General features: G+C 39.1%; 1 protein-coding gene across 4 annotated transcripts in view; it reads left to right on the forward strand.

Annotated features, from left to right (window-relative positions):
• Positions 1-22104, forward strand: part of ITGB6 (integrin subunit beta 6) — a 49950-nt gene that overhangs the window by 10059 nt on the left and 17787 nt on the right. Inside the window, exons 1-9 of one of the 4 annotated variants that reach the window (XM_069020836.1) lie at positions 5267-5327; positions 5499-5575; positions 6314-6393; positions 9189-9393; positions 10323-10569; positions 11371-11536; positions 12063-12224; positions 12971-13066; positions 18241-18330. In XM_069020836.1, coding sequence (XP_068876937.1) covers positions 5515-5575; positions 6314-6393; positions 9189-9393; positions 10323-10569; positions 11371-11536; positions 12063-12224; positions 12971-13066; positions 18241-18330 — 1107 coding nt within the window. In that variant the 5' untranslated portion in view covers positions 5267-5327; positions 5499-5514. The other 3 variants (XM_069020835.1, XM_069020834.1, XM_069020837.1) reach the window with 3 other exon arrangements.

The following is a 22104-nucleotide window of genomic DNA, read 5'->3' on the forward strand; positions in this document are numbered from 1 at the left end:
AGTATTTAGTAGCTGCTTGGGTGCTAAGTTAAGCATTCTTATCTGTTTTGGTTATTCTAGAATAACCTTATTCAAACCCTGTGTTTTAGCTAAGCAATGTACCTCTGTAGGTCTAAGTACGGTAAGATCATCTATAAAATTATTTTCTGTGTGTAAAACCAGAGCAGAATCACTTTTTACAAGTGATTTAATCCCAGCTCCATAGTTTAGAATTTACATATGGGTGGTCGGGCCTGACGACATTGTGTTTACCCAGCCTTACAGTCTTCCAAAAGCAAGCCCAGCCTGGTGCAGGGCTGTGATAAAGGGTTCTGTTTCCCTTGGTGCTGCTGCAATAGCAAGGCCATCACCTTGGCCTGTCTGTGATGGAGAGCGCAGGTCTGGTTTGAATTTAGCAGTAATCTTAACAAAGAAAGTTATGAAAAGTTCTTCACCTAAAGTGCAGGGGTCTGAGGAGCTGTGGAGTCAGCACTCAGTTTAGTTCCCACCCCCAGCATGATCGGCCACCAGCACTGAGAAGTGCTTGCTCTGCTGCCTCTGCCCCACATTTTTATAGTGTAGGGAAAGCAAGGGGTACCATGTAATCAAGAAAAGCAAACAGAAGACAAGGTGAGATTTGATGGGCTGTGTGGAAGTCCCTGGCACAATTTGAGTGTTGTGGGCTGGTTGACAGTCTGATGCCAGCTGATTTTCCTACCAGTTCCCCCTGAGCCCTTCTGCAGTTCAGAGGTTTGATTATATTTCTCTTTGAGTGTGACAATGTAGTAAAATCCAAAAAGCAAACAAATCTTTCACGTTGCGCACCCATGCCAAGAAAACTGAGAACAAAGGTTTGCTCACGCCCTCGGCTGGAACCAGCCAGGTCAGAGCTGTGGGCAAGGGGAATACAAGTTGAAAACACCCTGAGTTTCCTGTCTGCTGCTCACTGTTCAGTTGGTGAGCAATTCCTCCTCCTTCCTCCTCTTCCCCTCTGTTCAGAAGCAGGTTGTTGACTTCACTCCCTGCCCTCATCTAACAGCAGCATGCTGCTCCAGGAACAAGAGGAGACCAAAGCATGAATCACAACTTGAGTCACCAATTCCCAACACCTTGTTTTGCTCAGAGCTGGAGGGGAAAATTCCTTTCCTCTACGTGATTCTCCATCTCCTGTGACCCTCCAGAACTGGCTACAGACACTCCTCTGCTTCCAATACTGCTCTCCATTGTGTGTAGCCATGCTTGCAAACAGCACTTGGAGAGGAGAGTAGGAGACACCACATCTCAGTGGGCTCTGTGGCAGTGTTTTGGTCCTAGACCCCTCATGGGATATGATACTAGTACACCCAAAAAACACAGGAGCTTAAATGAAGCAGCTCCACCACTGTATGTTCAGATCTTTGCTTACAGCAGGCTCCAGGTCACTCATACAGGACCCAAATGCTTCCAGCAGTTTCTTTGGATGGATGTCATTTTCTATTGGAGAAATACCCATCTCCCACCATGATGATTAATAAAGAAGGAGGGAGCAGATGTATCAACAACAAAAAAAAGAAGTAAAAGTTGCTGATTTGTTACATTCACCTTCACTGTGAATTTCCCCATTAAATACAACTGTTTGTTAGGGATTGTCACTTCCTCTTGAAATGGTTTTGCCAGCTCTCCCTAAAGCACTGCCAGATCTGTACTGCAGCAGAGACAGGATAGTCCTTACAGTGTCATTGCAGTACTTATGTGTGGTTTCTCTCTGTGCTGGGCTGGCCTGTTTGCAGAACTCTCACACTGCTGTGTGGATACTCAAATCATCTCTAGCTCTGTAGAGATGAACCAAAGTTTCAAGCTTGGAAACTTTTTTCAGCCTTCATTGCTTAGCAAACTGACAGGCATCCTCTGAAACATCTGCCATTGCTGTTCTTTGGAACTGGGTCTATCAGGCTGCTGGGGGATATATTTCTGTCCACACTGTCCAAAGAAAATGCTTTCCATTTATGCTGGCCCAAGAGTATGGAAGCACTCATCTATACAGCTATAGAACATAGGTCTTCTTTGGGAGAGAAGTGTTTTAGCCTGTAAACTTGCGTATAATCTTCACTTACTTCCTTTCAGGTTAAAAAGTTTGACTGAAATTTTAAAGTCTACTTTGATTCCCCACTAGAGATTGTCAGGAGCTTTCAGGATTTGATTGGAAAAACAAACCAGAGAGAGAATAAAGTCACCAGATGTTTCAAGCACAAAGCAATCTGCTTCTGACCTAAGATGCGTTGAGGAGCTAAATATGGTAGAGAGAAGGCAGACTCCATCTCAAAAACAGAGAGAAACGTTTTCTCAAGTGCAAGGGGTGCCTCCCTGCACCTTTGTAAATATTCTGAGAATCATCTCATCCAGGGGACATTCAGATTTAAAATTGTTCCATATTTTTCCAGGCTTTCAGGGTGTGAGCGTGTAGATCACTGAGAATTAAAAACTGGGCTGTGTGTGAAGCTGAGAGATCAGGGCTATATTCATGCCAGGAATGGGGCAAGACTTGCATTGTTCAGCATTGCCTACACTGAATGATAAAGAGCTGTTTTCTGTTCTGATGTGTCATTAAAAAACTGTAACTCTGATTTAATAGAGACCAGAATTTGCTCCAAAATGAAGATACAGTGGCTGATGGGAGACAATAATAATTGTGTTCTCTCTGTACTATAAACTACTTCTTCGTGTATCTCATTGAATCAATGCCTTTAATTTGGGTGGGTGAAGCAGAATGTACTAAAAACCTTATGAAGAAGGGGAACCCTGCTGTCAAATCAAGCAATGCCACGACCCCAAAGGATTTTACACACCCTTCCCACACCAGCATGGCCACTCTAGATTGAGATTGTACTCTTTTAGTGAAAATTAAAGCCAATAAAACATTGATCTAGTAGAGGAATTTCCTGGTCAACTTACCTTTAGTTATCACAGGTGATGTTTCAAAACAAGAATCATCCGTCAGCTTCCTGTCTAGGTATTCTTACCTTGCCCAAGGTTTACTCTTGGTGCATGCTGTCTCTTTTTCAAGGCCTCTCTTAGGCCTCTGCTGTCTTTTTTTTTCCTGTGTGTTTTTGTTGTTATTTATTCTGCTACTTCCTTTTCCTTCTCTGCTCTCTCCAGACAATCCAGAGAGGTCTATTCCGAATAATTTGCAGAAACTTAGCTATTTTATTCAGGAAAGACTTATTCAGATAGTCTTTGGCAGTCACCCCACTCCGAGGCAGGCACTTAGCCTCCAGCCATGCTATTCTTGCCAAGACCTATATAAAATATTAGCTCACAAGCAAATGGGGAACTGATAATATCAAATAGAATTTGTAAATTTTATGTAGGCTGTATTATTAATTCTCTCTACACTTCAAAGTTTGATATCTTGAATCTAAGTATTTGCTAATTGCCAGCTGTTCAGCTGGCTGGTCCTTAATTTGAGACACTGCTGGTGGCTGGTACGCTGTGGTGGCTGAAGGACTGCCACCAAGCCCTGTGAGTACCTCGTTTGGAGTGTTGTTATGTTACCAGGGGCCAGTGAGAGCTACAAGGTGACCCTTCTACAGGGAAAGCACTGGATTTTGGAGCTCTGCAAGGCTGTAGACATAGTAACAATATTAAAGGACACATACACAAATGTCAGTCAAACCCAGGGAGATAAGATGTTGGAATGGCTTCTTACAGGAGGATGTTTTTCGTAGCAAGAACAAACACTTTCAGTAGATTCCACTTCGTTTTGACCTTATGTAGTTACATAGGCAGTGTTCTTACAGAGTTTTGTCTTCACAAACTGAGGGAACATAATCTAATCAATGCTTTTTTCATGCCACAGGAAATTGCTGTAGCTGAACAAGTGCCTTACAAAGGGCACTCTGAGGCATAGAGAGTGGCTGAAGGAGACTTAGGAATGTTGTTGTAAATAGAAATGTTAAGATATGGTTCCACAACAACCTAAACTGGGCTACATTTGGCCTAACATATTCTCACCTTTCCTGCCAATTGTGCCTTGCACTCTGGCAGCCACAGGGTTCAAGGGACACACCCAGATGAAAAACAGCCCTCCATCTTCCCCCAGAAGGTGATTGGATTTTAGTTGGATCAGTTTGAAAGGCAGCGTGTTTGGACATGAACACTGACTAGTAAGAGCAAAGGGGTGGGAACACAAGGGCAGAGCAAAGGTAGTCCTGATGTAATCCAGTTTGAGTTGCTGTTGAACCTACCCATAGTCTGTGTAAATACTAGTAAAATTGGATGTGCCTGGGAATATTTCCAGGCACTAGAATGAGATTGTCTATGCTATTAGACTGTTAAAATTCTCCCTGGCATGAATTTGACCTCTTCCAATTAACACTCACTGCAAAAAATTTCTGGGCACAATTTTGTTGCTAGAATAGTCCCAATAGGGATTTGCAATCACAAACTCAGGTCTTTCTGTGACAGTTGGCCTCAATGCCCAGGAATGTTTCAGGCATGTTGAGTTTAACTAATACAGACCCATCCCTACTTTCACTATTGCAAATCCTTGTGAAAAGATGGGATTTGTCTTGAACAAATGATTTTCAAAACAGACAATAGCAGGCCATAAAAGATGGGAAGAGATGAAATCTGGAAATAATGTATTTTATTTCCTTTTAATATGGTGGTAAGAAAGACATATTTTGCATTCATTTCAGATTGGGAAGGTGGAGGAGAGATAGCAGTAACTTGTTATGCAGTTGTGTCTGTGCTGTAGAATATTCAGCCACTTATTAGACAGAGTTAAAGTTGACATGATCTTTTTTTTCAAGTCAGTTGCTGTACTGTGAATGAAATTATTCCTCCTTCTAGATATTAAAATAAATCCACAACTGCAGTATTTTCCTTTCAGTTTGGAATGTTATAAAATCAATGTACTTGGTATCTTGAAGTACTGAAGCCAAGTCCTCAGCTTTAATCTGTGATTACTTTTTTGTTTTTGCTTTTTTGGGGGTTTTTTGTTGTTTGTTTTTTTTTTTTTTTCACAATTGCCTTTATGAGTTTCCCTCCACATCAGGAAATCTGAAAAAATGGGATTTTTACTTCTCTCCAGGTATACTCACTTGGCAATCTTAATGATCCATCTCTCAATGCACTCCCTTAGGGAACAATTAAAGGCGTTATTTGAAGGAGCCTTTAAAGGGTTGTTGTACACGGACAAACACGGTCTCTTGGCTGGGTTGCTCTAGGACCCAGAGTGACTGGGATTGACAGAAGTCTTCACCTGAATGAATTTTCCCCGTATGCCTTATAAGGAGTCCAGGGAAACAAGGAAGTGATAACCATGTTCACGTTACTGTGTGCTCAGCTTGTCCTCTTTACCTGCCCAGGTAGCCCTTGTTTTCACTTTTGTTCATGATCCATCCCGCTGGGGTTGAAGTTTCCTTGCAATCTGCTGTACGTGACATCTGAAAACTTACCCTCCAGGAATGCATGGTTTTTACGACTTTCTACCTTTACGCAGACGATAATTAACAAGCTAATATTTTTTTGTCACGCAGCCAGCACTGAAAACGAATGGGGATTGAATTGCTCTGCCTCTGTTTCCTATTTCTGCAAAGAAATAACTATGTGCAAGGTAAGGCTCAGGGGCAGGGAGATCCATTTCAAAACCATTCTGCATTGTTTCTTGCTTGAAGTTGACACGAAATAGCTTTCTGTCCTCTGTATTTAATCTTTCCTTTCTATTTAATGATTTTTTTTTTGACAGACTGCTGTAGGGCTGCATTGCCAATTCATCTACTATTTGGTGGTTGTTACATAGCACAACAGGTTTGAAAGAGACAGACGTTCGAGCAATTTTGTTTACACTAATCACAGATTGATCTGCTAAGAAACTTTCATATGATACATATGAAGAGTGTTTCTCTGGTACTTACACAATGGATAAAAATCATATCCAGTATCTACAGAGCTGAGTGAAGCAATTTTAAGCTTACAATGTGAGCTAAATCTGTGCTTTTAACATCTCTGGTTACTTCAGAAATTACTTACCTACACCACACCAGGAACACATGTAACACTCTCTCAGGTGCAGTGGAGGAAACAAGTTAACATGTTCTACGTGAATGCCACCCGTAAAGCATGCAAAAGGAGGTATGTTAATTGCCAGCAATTCTGAGGTTTTAATCTTTATTAGAGAGTTAATCTTTTACCAATAGAACTGTCGTTAAGAAGGAATTTTATCAGTAATCCTAAATATGGCTAAATGTGTGCATTTTCCACCACACACATTCTCTAAATGACAAGTTTCTTCATAAATTGAATGATTAAGCGCATTATTAATTGTCTTTTGTCTTCTTGGATTTAAATTCAGGGACCTGTTCTCAGGAAAGCACAGTGACTTGTGAAGATTGTTTGCTTTCTGGACCACACTGCGCTTGGTGTTTGCAAGAGGTAGAGTGATAAAAAAAAATTTCAAAGTAAGACTTGAAGTCTTTGTAGTCACTCCGAGTGATGAAGTATTGACTTAATAGGGTCAGCCCATGGTTTTGTAATGCATGCAGTGCTTAGTGAAGCCTTCCTGGAGATCAGAAGTGGAATTTAATCTACTCTAGATGGTCTGCTATTCAGAGTGTGGTTGTTTGGGCATTTGTTTGCTTGTTTGTTCGTTTGTTTGTTTGAAAAAACCACAACAACATCAACCTTCCAAATCTAAGGCAGAAATAGAAGTGCTATTAGAGGGTCTCAGATCATCAGCCTGAGGGCTGGCTCACTCCCAGCATTGATAATGAAGCACCAGCCACAAAGCCAGAGGCCAGTCTGTATCGTACAGGTTACGTGCCAAGCCAGACACTGTGAACAGAAGGTTTGCAGGTAGAAGCAGTGTGTAAGTTTGCACATGTAAAACTTGCATATGGAAATTATTAATCTGGGGTTGATTTTAAGTGTGATGATAATGTCAGCTTTATAATTAGTATGATATAGATGTGTTTTGGTAAAACATTGGACTTAAAAAATATATCTGGATTTTTTTCCTGTACCTTTGTTTCAGATTTTCAGTGCAACCCTGGGCAAGTGACTTCACATCTCTGCTTTTAAAACTTTCTCCTATAAATGGTGCTAAATAATCTCTCCCCACTTCACAGTAAATATTCTAACTCTTAGTTCATTAGCATTAACAAGATAGTCAGCTACAGGAACTAAAAACTTGACAGAAATACTAGAGAAATAAAATAAGTCCTTTTCATTTTAGTTTCTGGATTGCACCTTTGCTGCTAAAAGTTTTTATTGTTTTTGTGTATAGCAAAATGACACTTAGCATGGGACTAACATAGTGCTTTATGAAATAGCTAACAAAGACAAAACTGCATATTTAAAAAAAATCTAAAAAGACATCTTTTGCCATTTGCAAAATATGTTACCATGGAGGTCAAAAACCCCCACATTTGTGTGTTTGCAGTAGTTTTTATATTTTTACTATAAAAGAGGATTTTATTGAAGTTGGATCATGTAATTTTGACTACTGCCATGTATTTTCAGGGGAAAAAAAAGAGCCAAACATAATTTAATTATTTAAAAAATCACAAGACCAAAACACTGAAACTGTGGAACTATTGAAAACTTCAGTGCAGTAAACATGATTTTTCTTCTTTATTCATAAGCTCATTCATTTCTTTGCTAGAGAAAAGCACACCAAAATTGCAAAAGACATAGGAGCTTTAGTGTCAGAGCAAACAAAAGCACCTCCAAAGAAACCGCTGTTTTCTGTAGGATAAGAGCACACTTTGTATTTGAAATATGAGGTTGTTTCTCCACACATTTTGAAAAGTGACAAAGTGTGTAACTAAAGGCAATGATACAGATCTCCCTGTGAAAGGTTTGTAATGCTACAATGGTGTGTTTTATGTGCACTGTATTCAAGATGCAGTGGGTGAGAGTTTTGCCTGAGCAAAGGCATCAGGTTCAGTCTGGAGAATAATAAACCACTGCTCCCAGCAGGTGCCTCAACATTGTTTCCACCAAAATATATAGGATCCCTGACAATTTTCAGGCATGAAGGGTGATGTTTTGGTGGAAAGAAGGGTCATAGTTCTGGTTTTAATAGGTTAGAAGTAAATTTGTTTTGTCTTGCATGGGAAGTTTTTCAGTGACTGAATTCAGAGAATATTTGTGGCTTAATGGCTGATCCATGGGTTGCTTGCCCAAACCTAGGAGAGAGCAGCAGCCCCATGGTATGGGCCCACGACCATCTGCCAGGAATTGAATGCTTCAGAGCTGGTTCTGCCAGGCATTGCCCAGGTTTTTGGTCAAAACCTCTTGCAGGCCAGAGCAGTTTCCAGGAGACAGCTGACTGATTTTGAGGATCTTAACTCTAGGCATAGCTCTGGGAAATGGTAACAAGGCACAGAATGGTTACTTTTACCCTTTGTGAAAGAAACCACTGACTTCACCCTGTGCGAGGTTAGTACTCACCCTGTAGCAGTGCTGTGGAAAGGAATGCATATCAATGCTGAGTAACAAAAATAAACTGTGAGATATCAATAGCCTTGTGATTTCCTCTGGATGGGAGAAGGTCAAGGAGGATGCTGGGCCAAATATAGATGTGTGGATGCCGAGAGCACCGCTGGTGCTGGGGAACCGTGGGGTCAGGCTGTGGTCATTGCTGGGCACCAGGCAGAGGAACGAGGACTGGATGCCTGCTTCAGTGAACAGGTTAAATGAGAGCTGCAGAGAAAGAGTAGGTCAGAAAAAAATAACCAGTAAACACTGGGTAGCCCACAATCAGTTTGTCACAAAATGTCCAGGAGTTTATTATCAGCAAGACCTCTTCTGTTATTAAATGATGTCTTTCCATCAGCCATTCAAAACTGTCTAGGAAAGACTGATAAATTTACAGCATAATCCTGTGATAGAAAAACCAGTGGCTCAGAGGGGCTTTTTGTTATCATTCCCAGTACTGTGAGAAGCCAAATGCAGTGAGTGGCACAATTCCCATTCCCCAACAATAGAGCAGTTTCTCCCAGGATAACAAGACAGTGTAAGTTACATTAATTATACACCTGTGTGACATGAGCCATGAAGGGCAAATTTGGGTCTCTGTGCCACTTAGATCTAGTTCTGCACTAGTTTGCACAAACTTGCACCTTTGTTTCCATTCCCTGCATTGGACTGACCTTTTGTCCAGCAGGTGCTGGCGGCTAGTCAGTAAAAATATTTAACTCATCCCTTCCTTCTACTGTTTGCATTAGAATTACACAGACTCATCTGGAATTCATGGGAGGTGTGATACCCTGGAAAATCTTTTGTCCAAAGGATGCCAGTTGAATTTGATTGAGTTTCCCATTTCAGAAGTAGAAATTCACAGAAATGATCCCCTAACTGCATCATCTCAGAAGAACAATTCTGACATCACACAGATTTCTCCCCAAAAATTAACTTTGAGGCTGCGACCAGGTAAGTCACAGCTTATAGGTGTGGGGTATTTTGTTTCAGACAGTGTGATAAACTGAAGCTTCTTGGATTGAACAGTCTAAAAAATATCTTGACCGACTAAAGATGAAAATCTGTGTTGAGTCCAAAATTATCTGTTGACTCATTGCATGAAAACTAGGTTAAACTGAGTTCAGAATACTTTCAGAAGTGCTGGGTACATCACAAAAATAAGGATATATATTTTTAGTTCCCCTCTTCTCTTGCCAGTGAGGTGGCAGGGAGAGAATGAAAGCCCCTGGCTCCTCCCCAGCCAAGCTCCTGGGCCTCTCCCCTGCTGGTCTGGCAAACACACTGTCTCAGAGGCAACATAAAATCTTGCTTTGAGGATTTAAAAGGTACCAGTGACATTTATGGTAGCATTCCAGACCTACCTTGGGGTCCTTCAGATGTGAATTTTTCCTGAAGAAAATTTGGAATGAAAAAAAGTCACAGACATTCAGCTAGGTCAGGTCATAGTGCTGGAACTGAGAATAAAATATCCGTGTACATTTTGACTTTCTTTAAATTTTTAAAGGATATGATAGGACCCCAAAGTTCTGCCTCCAGTTTTAATTAGTTCTATATCTAAATTTTCTAAAGCCTCATACTGCTGAAGGGATGTTCTCATATTTTTTCACATTATAGCAATCAGTTTTAATTCTGTGCTTATGGCATTACTGAAGAACTGTTCAGAAAAAACCCCCAAACATTAGAACTACTTTTAATTTTTCAGACCCTTATTTGAGATTTTTTGGTTGACAGACAATTTTTGAAGTTTTTTATTTAATGCTACTGGTGATTTAAAATACCAGATAACTGTCACCATATAGAAGTTTATGAAGAAATTGGCATTGCTCGTACTTTCTGCACAGAAGTGCTGATCTGTATCCCACTTTCCCTGACCTTAATAGGACATGAAGAAACAATCCAGATCAAGGTTCGCCAGACTGAAGATTATCCAATTGATCTCTACTACCTCATGGATCTTTCAGCTTCCATGGATGATGATCTGAATACAATCAAAGAACTGGGTTCAACTCTTTCCAAAGAGATGTCAAAACTGACAAGCAACTTCAGACTGGGGTTTGGATCTTTTGTGGAAAAACCAGTTTCACCATTTATCAAAACTACAGCTGCAGAAATAAACAACCCTTGCAGGTAGGCAGGGAAAGTCCCAACACCTGTTTGCATGCCAACACTAAGTCACAACTTTAGGCTAAAATTAATTTCAGCAGCTTCACTGGAAACTCTGCCCTCTTCCAGATGTAAATGAGTCAGTGTGTGAAAAAAGATTTGGTTCTTCTAATTTCACCCTCTGATCATTGTTCTGTTGCATCTTACATTATTTGGATAGAGGAATCTGGGAGTGATTCTGGTTTTTAGCTTTTGCTGCTAGTTACAAATGTGCTTAATATGTCAAAAAAAAAAAAAGGTATGCAGCATACTTATATGTATATATATATATATATAAGAATTCTATGACACTATACTAAGGAGTTGCAAACTCAAACCCATCACAGAATACCAGTTTCAGCCATCAATGCTGTTTTCCTGCTTTTTTTCCCCCTTAAGGTCTAGCAGTCTCCCCAGCCCCAGGCTGCCCTAGCCCTTAGCTAACCTATGTAGGAGAGAACCTGTGCTCTGCAACCTGCAGCACCTTGGTGGTTCTCTCTGAATGCCATTAAGGAACTGCAGATCCCAATATGCTTCCAAATATGAAATCAAGGCACAGCAGGGGGCATGGCACATTGGTAACTGGCAGCTCCAGGAGGCATTTCCCAGCCTTTATCCAGATTTTTTACATTGCTCAAGTCACCGGATGCTCTTTAATTATCTTATGCTTTTTACTAAATCTTCTTAGGCACAGATGAGACATGTAAGACCAAAACCAACCCAGGCAGGCCTCTGAAGTAGCCACTGTAGTGATTTTACACTCTGTATTATCCATAATTCTTGCAGAAGTGTACCATACGAGTGCTTACCCACCTTCGGATATAAACATGTTTTGCCCCTAACAAATGATGCTGAAAAATTCAATGAAATTGTGAAAGGACAGCGAATTTCTGCTAATATAGACACTCCAGAAGGAGGATTCGATGCAATTATGCAGGCAGCTGTTTGCAAGGTAATTGAAACTTCTAAGTGTAATATTATTCCATATATAACTTACATCTTCTAGAATTACATGTTGGTATTTCAAAGTTACAGATTATTTTTCGAAACATTTTAACACAAACCAAGAGCCTCATGAAGTTTGTGTGAAAATACTTTTGGCTGTACAAGTAAAACCTGCATATTGCAATATTTTAGTCTAAATTTCCTTTTCATTGCCAGAGACAAATAAGCCCAAATACCTGTATAATTACTGGGTCTGTCTCTTTAAATATTTTTTATTAATTATGTTTAGGGTAGTAAGCAGATTGACATGAACATGGCCAACCCATGTTATTAAACACAGGGATGGGGAAAAAAAATGTTAGCCTAAGACAATGGAATGAACATAATCTCTTAAGAGATGTTATGTTGTCTTTGATACCTCCTTGAGAATGATGCTCTTAATTTATTTTGAGACACTGTTCTCCAAATATTTTGCTGTTTTTCTATGTTGTGATGCAGTATAGCCTGCTAAACTGATGTGTTTTAAATGACAGGAAAAAATTGGATGGAGGAATGATTCTCTACATTTGCTGGTGTTTGTGAGTGACGCTGATTCCCATTTTGGGATGGACAGCAAACTGGCAGGGATTGTTATTCCTAATGATGGGAACTGTCATTTGGACCACAATAATGAATATTCCATGTCAACTGTTCTGGTAATTAACTATGAATTTTGTACACTCTCACATCCTGGAAATTTAAAGACTAACACAAACAACTTAGAAAATTAGTGAATTATAGCACTGAAATGTGTAAAAGCTGGGGAATCCAGATATTTCACATAATCTGTTTTATTTGTAACTGTTCATTTCAGTCAAGAGAGAACAGCATGTTTGTATAGAATTAGGATAGATTATAACTAAAAAAAAAAAGAACAAATCTGATTTCTGCAATAGGAAAGCCCATGGATTTGGACTAAATACTATTTCCTTCTGCAGGGAAGGCAAGATTTGCATTAACTATGTTCCCTGAAAGGGTGTGAATTCAGGTCCAGTTCAGGAATTTGTGGGACACTGTTCCTGTAGAAGAACTTACCTGAAGATTCAGTGTTCAGAAATACTGAATATATACACTGTGCTGTTCATTGTAGGAAAATGCCTAGTTGCTCTGGTGCAGTGTTGTTCTTTGGATTAAATATAAATATATAACACAGATGCTACTGAGCCAAGCTCCCTCTGTGGAATCTGGCTCTGTACTTTTCACAGAGGGTTTTCCTTAAAAATAACATGAGGAAATTAGATGTGCTATCTTTTATTTTGTATACACGTATTCCTAATTAGAGTTTATACCACACAGAGAACAAAGTGTTCATTATGATCACTTGAATGTGTGTTTCATGGGAGACAGTCACTGGAAGCACGTGAGAAACAGATTGATGTGCCTCTCTTTTGTTTATTTGCAGGAGTATCCCACAATTGGACAATTAACTGACAAACTCATGCAAAACAATGTTCTATTAATTTTTGCTGTAACAAATGAGCAAGTTCACATATATGAGGTGAGTAAACTAAAATGTTCAGTTTGCCAGTATTTGTTTTAAATTTCACCTTTTTGCACAGCTGATGGAGTAATTCTAGTACTCAGGACTGAATTCTACAAGATATTCATGTGATAAAAATAACAAGGAAATTGTGTACCAGAGGAAAGCTCTTCTGCTTAAGTGCTTCCTCATGTATTGATTTTGGTGTTCTAAGGTAACTATTAAATTGGATTTCAAGTTGAATCACACTAGTCCTTTAAATCAAGGATTGACAAGCTATGCATTGCTAAACTATTCAGTGTAATTATTGTCATTAGCCTTTTGTATTTTATAAGGCTAGAGGAGAGTTGAATCTTTTCTTACTTTTATAAAACAAGAATATACCTGAAACATGCAGTTATCTTCATGCTAAGCTCTGAGATCTTGGTTTGTTGGGGTTTTTTTTCATTTTTCTTTATTTCTGTGACTCTTTTGAATGAAACTGATAGGACACCAGTGCCAAGACAAAAAGTAAAAAAGATGATGGACAAAGTCCTCTTTCCTCATGTATTGTTCCTCATGACTACTGAAGGAAAACACTTCATTACAGGAATTTTGGGCATTAGGACTGGCAGGATCCTATTCAGTGAAGTGATTTCCTGCTGTACGAAGTTGTCATGGGAAATGGGAGCCAAGAGAGAGGGGAAAGCAGAGAAGCAGTGGATATGGATATCCAAAATCCATATTTTCAACAACTGGAATATCATTCATACCTGCAGCTCCATCAGTCTTCTGTGCAGGCATCTGTTTTCAGCCTCCACAGCTACAAGCAGCCCTGTGTTACTTTTGACCCATTGGACATTCCAGCTGTGAGCTGAGGTGAAGCTGCCAACAGCTGCTTCTCTCTTCTTACAGTGAAAGTGAGCAAAAGCCCTGTAAGATAAAATAAGATGGATATTGGAAATTCTTATTTCATTTTCTGTCCAGTCCTGCTCCTGGGAAAAGATCTTCACATGCTAAAAGAAATTCTAGAGAGGAGTTCATTGTGGGTAATAAGGGGTTTTGCAGCCTGAGCTTGGCTGCCTGGCTACATCTTGCTGTGTGAAAAGGGACAAGCAGAGAGAAAATGTTCCTCCAAATTTATTCAGGTTGGTTGAGAGGTAGCCAATAATGATGGTCCTGCTGATACAATAAGACTGGCTTTCTGAAGGAGAAGCCTTTGTAGAGCATTCTGTATTAAAACCAGAAGTACAGTAATGAGCAGAGTTGCTTCTCTGCTGTGATTACCACATGGCAAATAGGAAAGAAAGAGGAGGGAAAAAGAGAGAGCAGCTGAGTCCTTGAGGTAGTCACCGGTAGGATGGTTTTCTATTTCTGTCCTCTGTGTAACCCAGGGAAGACGCCCCCCCCCAGTACTTCTGCAACTGATTCCAGGGTTGGAGCTGTTTTTAGTAAGACTGATGCTCCAGCCGTTTGACAAAAGTGACAAAGAGTCACAAATTTCATAAGCTGATTCTCAGGTTACAGCCTTGACAAGGGAAGGAACACTCTGAGTCTTGAAGCACTGACTGCCTGGCTTTTTTGAAGACTGTATTGACCACTGAGCTGGATCATGAAAATTTAGATCGATAGCAGTAGAAGTTGATCACTTACAAATGCAGTGGCTTCAACAATTTCTTAATATAGATCCAATTAATGACAGGTGAAATATTTTTCCTTATAGGTGCTTTTTTTAATAGGTGCTTCATGAATAATGGTTGTTCTAGGAAAGTAGGAAATACCTCTTTGATTTACAGAACCTTTCTTTGTCCAAAGAAACATTTCTCTTGCTGATGGCACTGTATTTTACCTTGGAAATTGCTTGTGGTCACCCTCAGAGTTGGCCACCAGCATTCTTATCAAGGTGTTTCTATTTCAGTATCCATTCAGTGTCTTATGTCAGTATCAGTTTCCAAGAGGCACCCTTTGTTTGTGGGGAACACTAAACAAGGGCTCATAGCTAACAAAAAGTACAAATCATGGTGAACCCAGCTAGGGAATGATTTGCTCTTGTTACTTTCTCTGTTTGAAAAGAGAAAGCACAACAATCTTCTATCTTATAAGGTGTGTAGTAATCCCACTGAATATGATTTATCTTCTGATTTTGTCTTTTAATACTGCTTTCTTTCATTTATTTGAATAGCTGTAGTTGTTATGGTCTGCTTTTTGTCCTGTAGGTGATGTAAAAAATCAGTCAAAGCAAGTACAAAAGTCATATACAAATGTCACAGTGCAGTTTTTCCAGAGTAAAATATACTTTCAAGGGTCTATGTAGGATGTGCAAACAGGGAAATACTGCCATGTTTTCATCTCTGTGATGCAAATCTGTAATATAAATGTAAATAACCAGTATCTATGCTTAAGAATGTAAAAAGAACAAAGCAAGACAATGAGAATTGTTCTCGTGGTACGGCCTCTGCTCAGGGAGCCTGGAAGTGATGGCAGAGGACCCTAAACCCTTAAAAGTTCTGGTGTTTCACTTCTCTTGTAAAGCTTCCACAAGTGAGATTCTGTAGTGTCCCTCAGAAAACCCTTCCATTTATCCTTTGAGGTGGAAAGACTCTCCCCAAATATCTCATCTCAAATCTACTTGAACTCAACATCTAATTATACCAGATACCAATACTGACTATTGCTATTTATAATTGAGTTCTCAGGGAAAACTTACATTAAAATTACTGTGAGGACTTAGAAAGCACCTCTTTAAATAGACTTGATAGATTCCATTAGTCTTAAGTGCAGTGTTCAGACTGTCAAATATACATTTTGTATTTCTAGCCCTGTATAATCCCCAACAATTTAGCCCAAAATAATTCAGACATGTAATATTCTTGATCCTCTTCAACTGAATTTTCAGTTTATCCACTTACATGTGTGTTATTATCTAACACACAAATGTTAGGGGTGGCACAAGCACAGAACACCTATGCTTGTAACAGAGCTGGTGTTTCTTTTGAACCTTCCACGCAGCTAAAAAGCTGCTGCACAGTAACCTCAAGAGATCATTTAGATCTGATGCTCTCCCTGACCACAAGAACTTCAGAAGCAGTCATGTGGAAACATTTATACAGCCACTCAAAAGTAAATGCAAGAGAGGAGAGAAAGTTCACTGAGCCGTGATAATTTGAGATTATTTTTTTAAAAGAATGGGGTTTTTTTTAAAAAAAAGGTCTTCTATAATATATTAATGTATGTCTAACTTTTAGCATCATTAGTCTCAGCTGAGTCTTGCCAAAACAGCAGGGGATGTTTTCATTCTATAAAAGCTATTCACTCAAAAAGCATCTGTGAATATGACAATAATAATTATAGTTTAAAAAATCATATTTTTGTATAAAAGAAAACACCAGTCCATAAGCTTTCATGAAGTAGTTGCTGCTATTGCTGATATTATTTCTTTTCCAGCAGAATTCTTTAAAAACATATTCGAATTTAGATAAGGGAAAGACTCCATCTTTAGTCCTGAATAAGCAGCATTTCTTTTGAAACAAAAATTACTCTTTTTTGGATTAATTATTTCTTTTTATATCATAGGAGAAACAACTTGAAAATTAGGGTTTAAAACTGCATTGCACTGCTGAAAATGGAACTAAAAATACTCTAGTCTCCACACTCATACAGAATCTCAAATTATGTATTTGGTGTGGCACACTATGATGAAAATTCTTCTATCATTTACACTGCTAAAATATAGACATAACCCCACTGAGCTCAAACATATAATTGTCAAATTTCCTTTACTTGAATCAGAGTATCCCTATAAAATGGCAGTTCACCTTTCAATGAATATTTGCCAAAGGACTAAATTCTGTGATATCCTTTGGATGTTTTGCAATAGTAGCACCCCAAAAGCACCTGTCTGCCTCACCTTGGCAGTGCTTGAACAGAAATATTTGCTAAGAGGTAAGGTTTAACCAATGGACTAGAGACACACACTCAGCCTGGGCTTGAAACGCCATCCTTGTATCACCATGCAGAAAATTTTTGTTCAAAGAGGAGAGATCAACTGAAGTGTTCAGAGCAGCATATCCCTGCTGTTTGTTTTGCATACCACAGATTAAAGGAGACTATATTTTAAATTCCAGGTTTATCATCTTTTCTCACAAAAGGTCCACATGTACGAAACAGAGTTTCAATATTCCAAGAATCCTTGAGACTGCACTAATCACAGGAGGAGTCAGGAATGCAAAGATGCCAGCTGTAACCTAAAATGCAGTTAATCCCACTGATTTACAATAGCATGAGAAATCTAATGAATGACGACCATTCCATACATAATAACAAAGTAATCATAGGGCTTTGGGAGATATGAAGTATAATAAGGATATAAGGGTATCAAATTACCATGTTTATTAATAGTTCTCTGGATACTTTTATTTAAAATAACAGCATTGATATGATAATGTGTAAAGGAAAACTAGTGCTACAATGTGTTTTTTTGAATGATGAACACATTGTTTACCAAAGGCATGGGTAAAAGCAAGGGAATTTCATGTAGTTAACAATCAGGCAAGACAAATTCTAATTCACCGTATTTGAAATCTAGCTGTCAGATGTCATGTTAGTGTCACAATGCAATTTAATGCAAAAAGAAAATAAAGTTTATCATGGAAATAAATTGCTAAATTGGTGCTATATTATTAACAGAAATTCAACATACAATCCATCATAACCACAGAGCACTGAGCTACATGTGCAAAGACAAAAAAGTGACTGCAGGTGCTGAATGTAGGGTCCAAGACTCTTGAGCAGTGCAGCAACAGTAGAGCAGCTGAATGTTTCTGGATGTTTTTATTAGAGAAAAACACAACCGTTGATAAAATGTATCTTCCTTCTAAATTTGAAAAATTAGAGCTTGAAGAATACTATAGTATCAAACTTCCAAGGACATAGAGGTGATTTAGCAATATATGTTCAAAGAATTTTAAATGAAACCAGCTCTTCTCCATCTGACTTTTTCATTAAGACGTGCAATGGAGACTGCAAGAATTCTTGAAAATGTTGCTGTCATTTATTTCAGTTGGCTTCAATGTACTTGGTTTTGTTATGGGCTCTTTCATTTTTGTTTTGAGGTTTGGTCTTTACTTTTTGTTTGGCTTTGGGGTTTTCTTAGGTGGTAGCTCCTTGTCACCTAGACTTTCATTGTGCTTTAAATTAATTTTTTATATTTCCAGAATTATGCAAAGCTTATTCCTGGAGCTACTGTTGGACGACTACAGAAGGATTCTGGAAATATCCTCCAGTTGATCATTGCTGCATATGAGGTAAGATGGTTACAATGCAGTTTCTTCCCTCATGTTTACATGTTCAACATTGGTTTGCAGTATGGTAAAAAGAAGTGTCTTTGATTTCTTTTATGAACTGGTTACAACATTTTTTATGTTAGGTTCTGACCTTAACAGGAAAACTGTTCACTCTGAGGATTAAGTAAGCACAGAAACAAAATTCCTACAACCTTCTCTCAGTCCTTAGTTCACCTGGAATCCTGAATTTAAATCAGTGTCTCATCTGCATTGCCTTCTTCATATTCCTGTATTTTACACCTACTCTTCAGCCTTCTTTATATTAAGTTCCACGGTTCAAGAGGGACTCAGGTCTCTCTGTGTTGGTAGCCACTACCAGAGCAGACAAACAATTGCTTTGCAAGAATATCTGTGGGGAAAAAACACTAGTCTGTGCTCAGTGCTCTTCTCTGCTTTAGCAATTTGGTGCTGCCCCTGTGAGGCTGCTTTGAGGTTTTTGAAAAGAGGAACACAGGAGCCAGCACGGGTTTATTTAGGTAATGCCAGGACCTGAATGGGTTTGTTTAGGTAATACAAAGAAACACTGTAACGATGTCAGGAACATAAACACAGCGCTGCTCTCCAGAGCTTTGTTTGTAAAATGCATCCTGGGCGCCTGGTTCTCCTCTGTCAGAGGAATGTTCTTAGGCAGTTGCACAGGTCTTTGCACAGATACATTAATTTACATCCACGCTGATATACCATAGATTTCTCTCTTCTGTCTCAGCCCATATTTATGAAAAACGTGCTCTACCAGTTGTCTACAATGACAAATAACTTTGCAAATAACTTCTGTTTCTTCCCTTACTTTTTTTTCTGTGCTTCCTTCTATCGCCTGAATAAGACAATCATCACTGTCCCAAAATTACTTTGGTGTTGGTGATAGAAGGAAACCAAAGTCTTCTAACTCTTATAAAAGCAATGAAAGCAATACAATTGCTGAACTATGATTTTTTTTTTAATGAAATGGAAAATACCAGAAGATTCTTCATTTTCTGGAAAATTATATAAGGAGAGAACTTCGGGGTTAATCTCGGGAGTGTACAAATTGTAATAAACATGGACGAGGAAATCTTCTCATGAACAAAGCTATTGCTAAACTTTTGAGTGGCAACAGGATTTCACTTCTGGATTCCAACCTGCTGCTAGTCACATCTGGTTCCTATCAGCATTTCTTCAAGCTGGCAGTCTAATGTATAGACACAGGTTCCTACATTTAACAGCTAAAATGTCATTTTACTGTCAGTAAGTAATGGAAAAACACACAAAAATTGTCCCAGGGCTGTGTCCTGGTGCCTTTGCTGTAACATAAGTGAGGAATGATGCTCCACTGGAATACTGAAAATGTGAAGAGCGAAGTGAATCCTTGTCTCTTCTCCATAGCATCTGCTTATGTTCCTGTGGCCTATGATTTTTTCCTATTCTCCTTTTTGAACCTGCTGATATTTTTGGCCTCTGTTGCCTTCTATGACAAGAAGGAGTTCAGTTGCACTGTGTCAAGGTACATTTTTCTTATTTCTTATTCCTATCTTACTTCTTATGTCTTAAAGTTTCACTGAGTGCACCTCCATTCCCGTGTTGTAGGGTTTGGTGAATAACAGCTCTGCATTCACCTTATCTTTGTACCTTCATGATTTCATAATATTGTGTCACTGAGACACCTTCCACACCCCCAATCTTCTCTCCAAATTAGACAGTGCCAGTCTTTTAAGTCTCTCCTTGGCTGCTCCATTCCCTTGGTAATTTATCTGACCATCTCTTTACCCTCCCTGACTCTCATGAGTGCCTCCTGAGATGAGGAGCCCATAGGAGCTTGCAATACACAGTACAGGACACGCTGAGGTTTATACAAAGGTGAAATGATGTCCTGTCTCTTGTCCTCAGCCTCCTGGCTCTGTTGGCTTTTTATCAGCTTTTGAGCTGCTGCATGCTTTGAGCAGAGCAACTCCCAGAGCTGGCAGTGGTGACCACGATGCAGCTCCTGAGCTGTTTCATCTGATCCTGTTTTCATCTGTTCCACGGGCATGGTTTGGAAGGAGCTCTGAGCTCTGTGCTTGCTGCACTGCAAGAGTGGCAGGGAGGGGACTGCAGGAAGGGTGGTCCTGCCTTTGGGCCATACTCGTCACCGCCTCATCCAGGCACAGCATGTCTGGACCATGCACCAGAGCTGCACGTAGGTTCTTAAAATCCCACATTTTTTTCAAGATGTAAAAAGTGTACAAGCAGCAACATGTCACACTCAAAATTTCCCAAAGTCCATTTTATTACACTTAACCTTAAAGGTTAACAATTTTATTGTTTCGTGATTGAAAATCTTCCAAGCAGGAAGCATTAAAAACCACTTTATTTGACAGGAGTAAAAGTATCTGAATTTTTTTTGACTGTGAAGAAAGAAATGACAGGAGACCTACAGCTGAAAATCACATGCAAAACAGATCTAATGCTACTTTTGTTAGAAACTTTTCATGATATTCAATTCAATGTCCTGTGTCTCTGCTTCTTTGCTCACTAGAAAAGGAATAAATAACTTTTTGCCCCCTGGGAGTAGAGTTAAGCTAAATCTTTTAACACTTTTGAAGTGTTTTTGAGTGTTTACTTGCTGTGCAAACACAAGGTTTGCTAATGCCATTCGCCATGTGTTGCCATTTAAAAGCCTCAGAGAGGAAGTAAGCAAGTTAAGAAAGTCTGAGCTGTCAAAATATTTGTTGCAAGGAGTTCTCATGTTCCTTCCAAGTATGGTTCATTTTCTCTTGTAAGCATATTTCTGCCTGCTTTGTTTAGCATTGAATTCTGCACAAGTTTGTGTTGCAGAGCTGCAGGCTAAAGTGCATTGTGACAGATAGCAGGCCGCTTGATTAAAGCCATTCCAAGAATTTAAAATTTCATAAAAATTCCACTTTTTTTTTTTTCCTGTTTTTGATCCTTGCACTTACACAAAAATGAGAACAAAGAAATTATGTATTAGAAAGGACAGGTAACACAAGGGCACAAGTATGTAGCACTGCTTTGTCTGTTGTTCCATTCAGAAAATATTTTGAACCACAAATGTTTCTGTCTGAACGGCTTGAAGCTCACTAAACTGCTATTTGTCCTCAAACTATGGCCAGAGAGCTTAGTAGTTTTAAAACATCATTAGAAGTGCTCACAGATATTAGGATCTAAAACCCTTGAATTTATCACAGTTTGTGTTCATTTTCAGTGGTGTAAGATGAATAATTTGATCTCTCACAACAGCAAGGCACATTCAAATGACCCAATACAGACTCCAGAATTCAAAGTATTACAATTTGGTGTTCAGCAGCATTTAATTTTCTCTCACATTTGCACTCTGTTTGTACCTTATAGTTTTGCAGCTGGTGGAAAAGGGACTACTGGTGATACTTCCAGTAACATAAGCACATGCCCACAGTCACAGCCTTACCTGGAGATTTTCTGTATTGGGTCCTTTTGGGAGAGCCCAGCTATTGCAAACAAATTATTATCTATGACTCTGCATTGTTTCAATAGCGACACAAGCACCTACCTCCAAATCAAATGGAAATGGAAATCTGGACGTACCCAAAGCTACCAACATTACAAACCTGATGCCCAGGGCACAGTTTTACAATAATAAGACAAGTTTCCAAGGAATCCAGAACATGTACAAAGGACAGGGAGTTGTCTATGCAGGTTTATACCTATTCTATTTTTACTTTGATTTACCCCACCAGACCTTTACTCCAGTGAGTCATCCTACTACCTTTAGTAGGATGACTC

This window comes from Aphelocoma coerulescens, chromosome 7 (genome assembly GCF_041296385.1).
Source record: "Aphelocoma coerulescens isolate FSJ_1873_10779 chromosome 7, UR_Acoe_1.0, whole genome shotgun sequence".
NCBI lineage: Eukaryota > Metazoa > Chordata > Aves > Passeriformes > Corvidae > Aphelocoma > Aphelocoma coerulescens.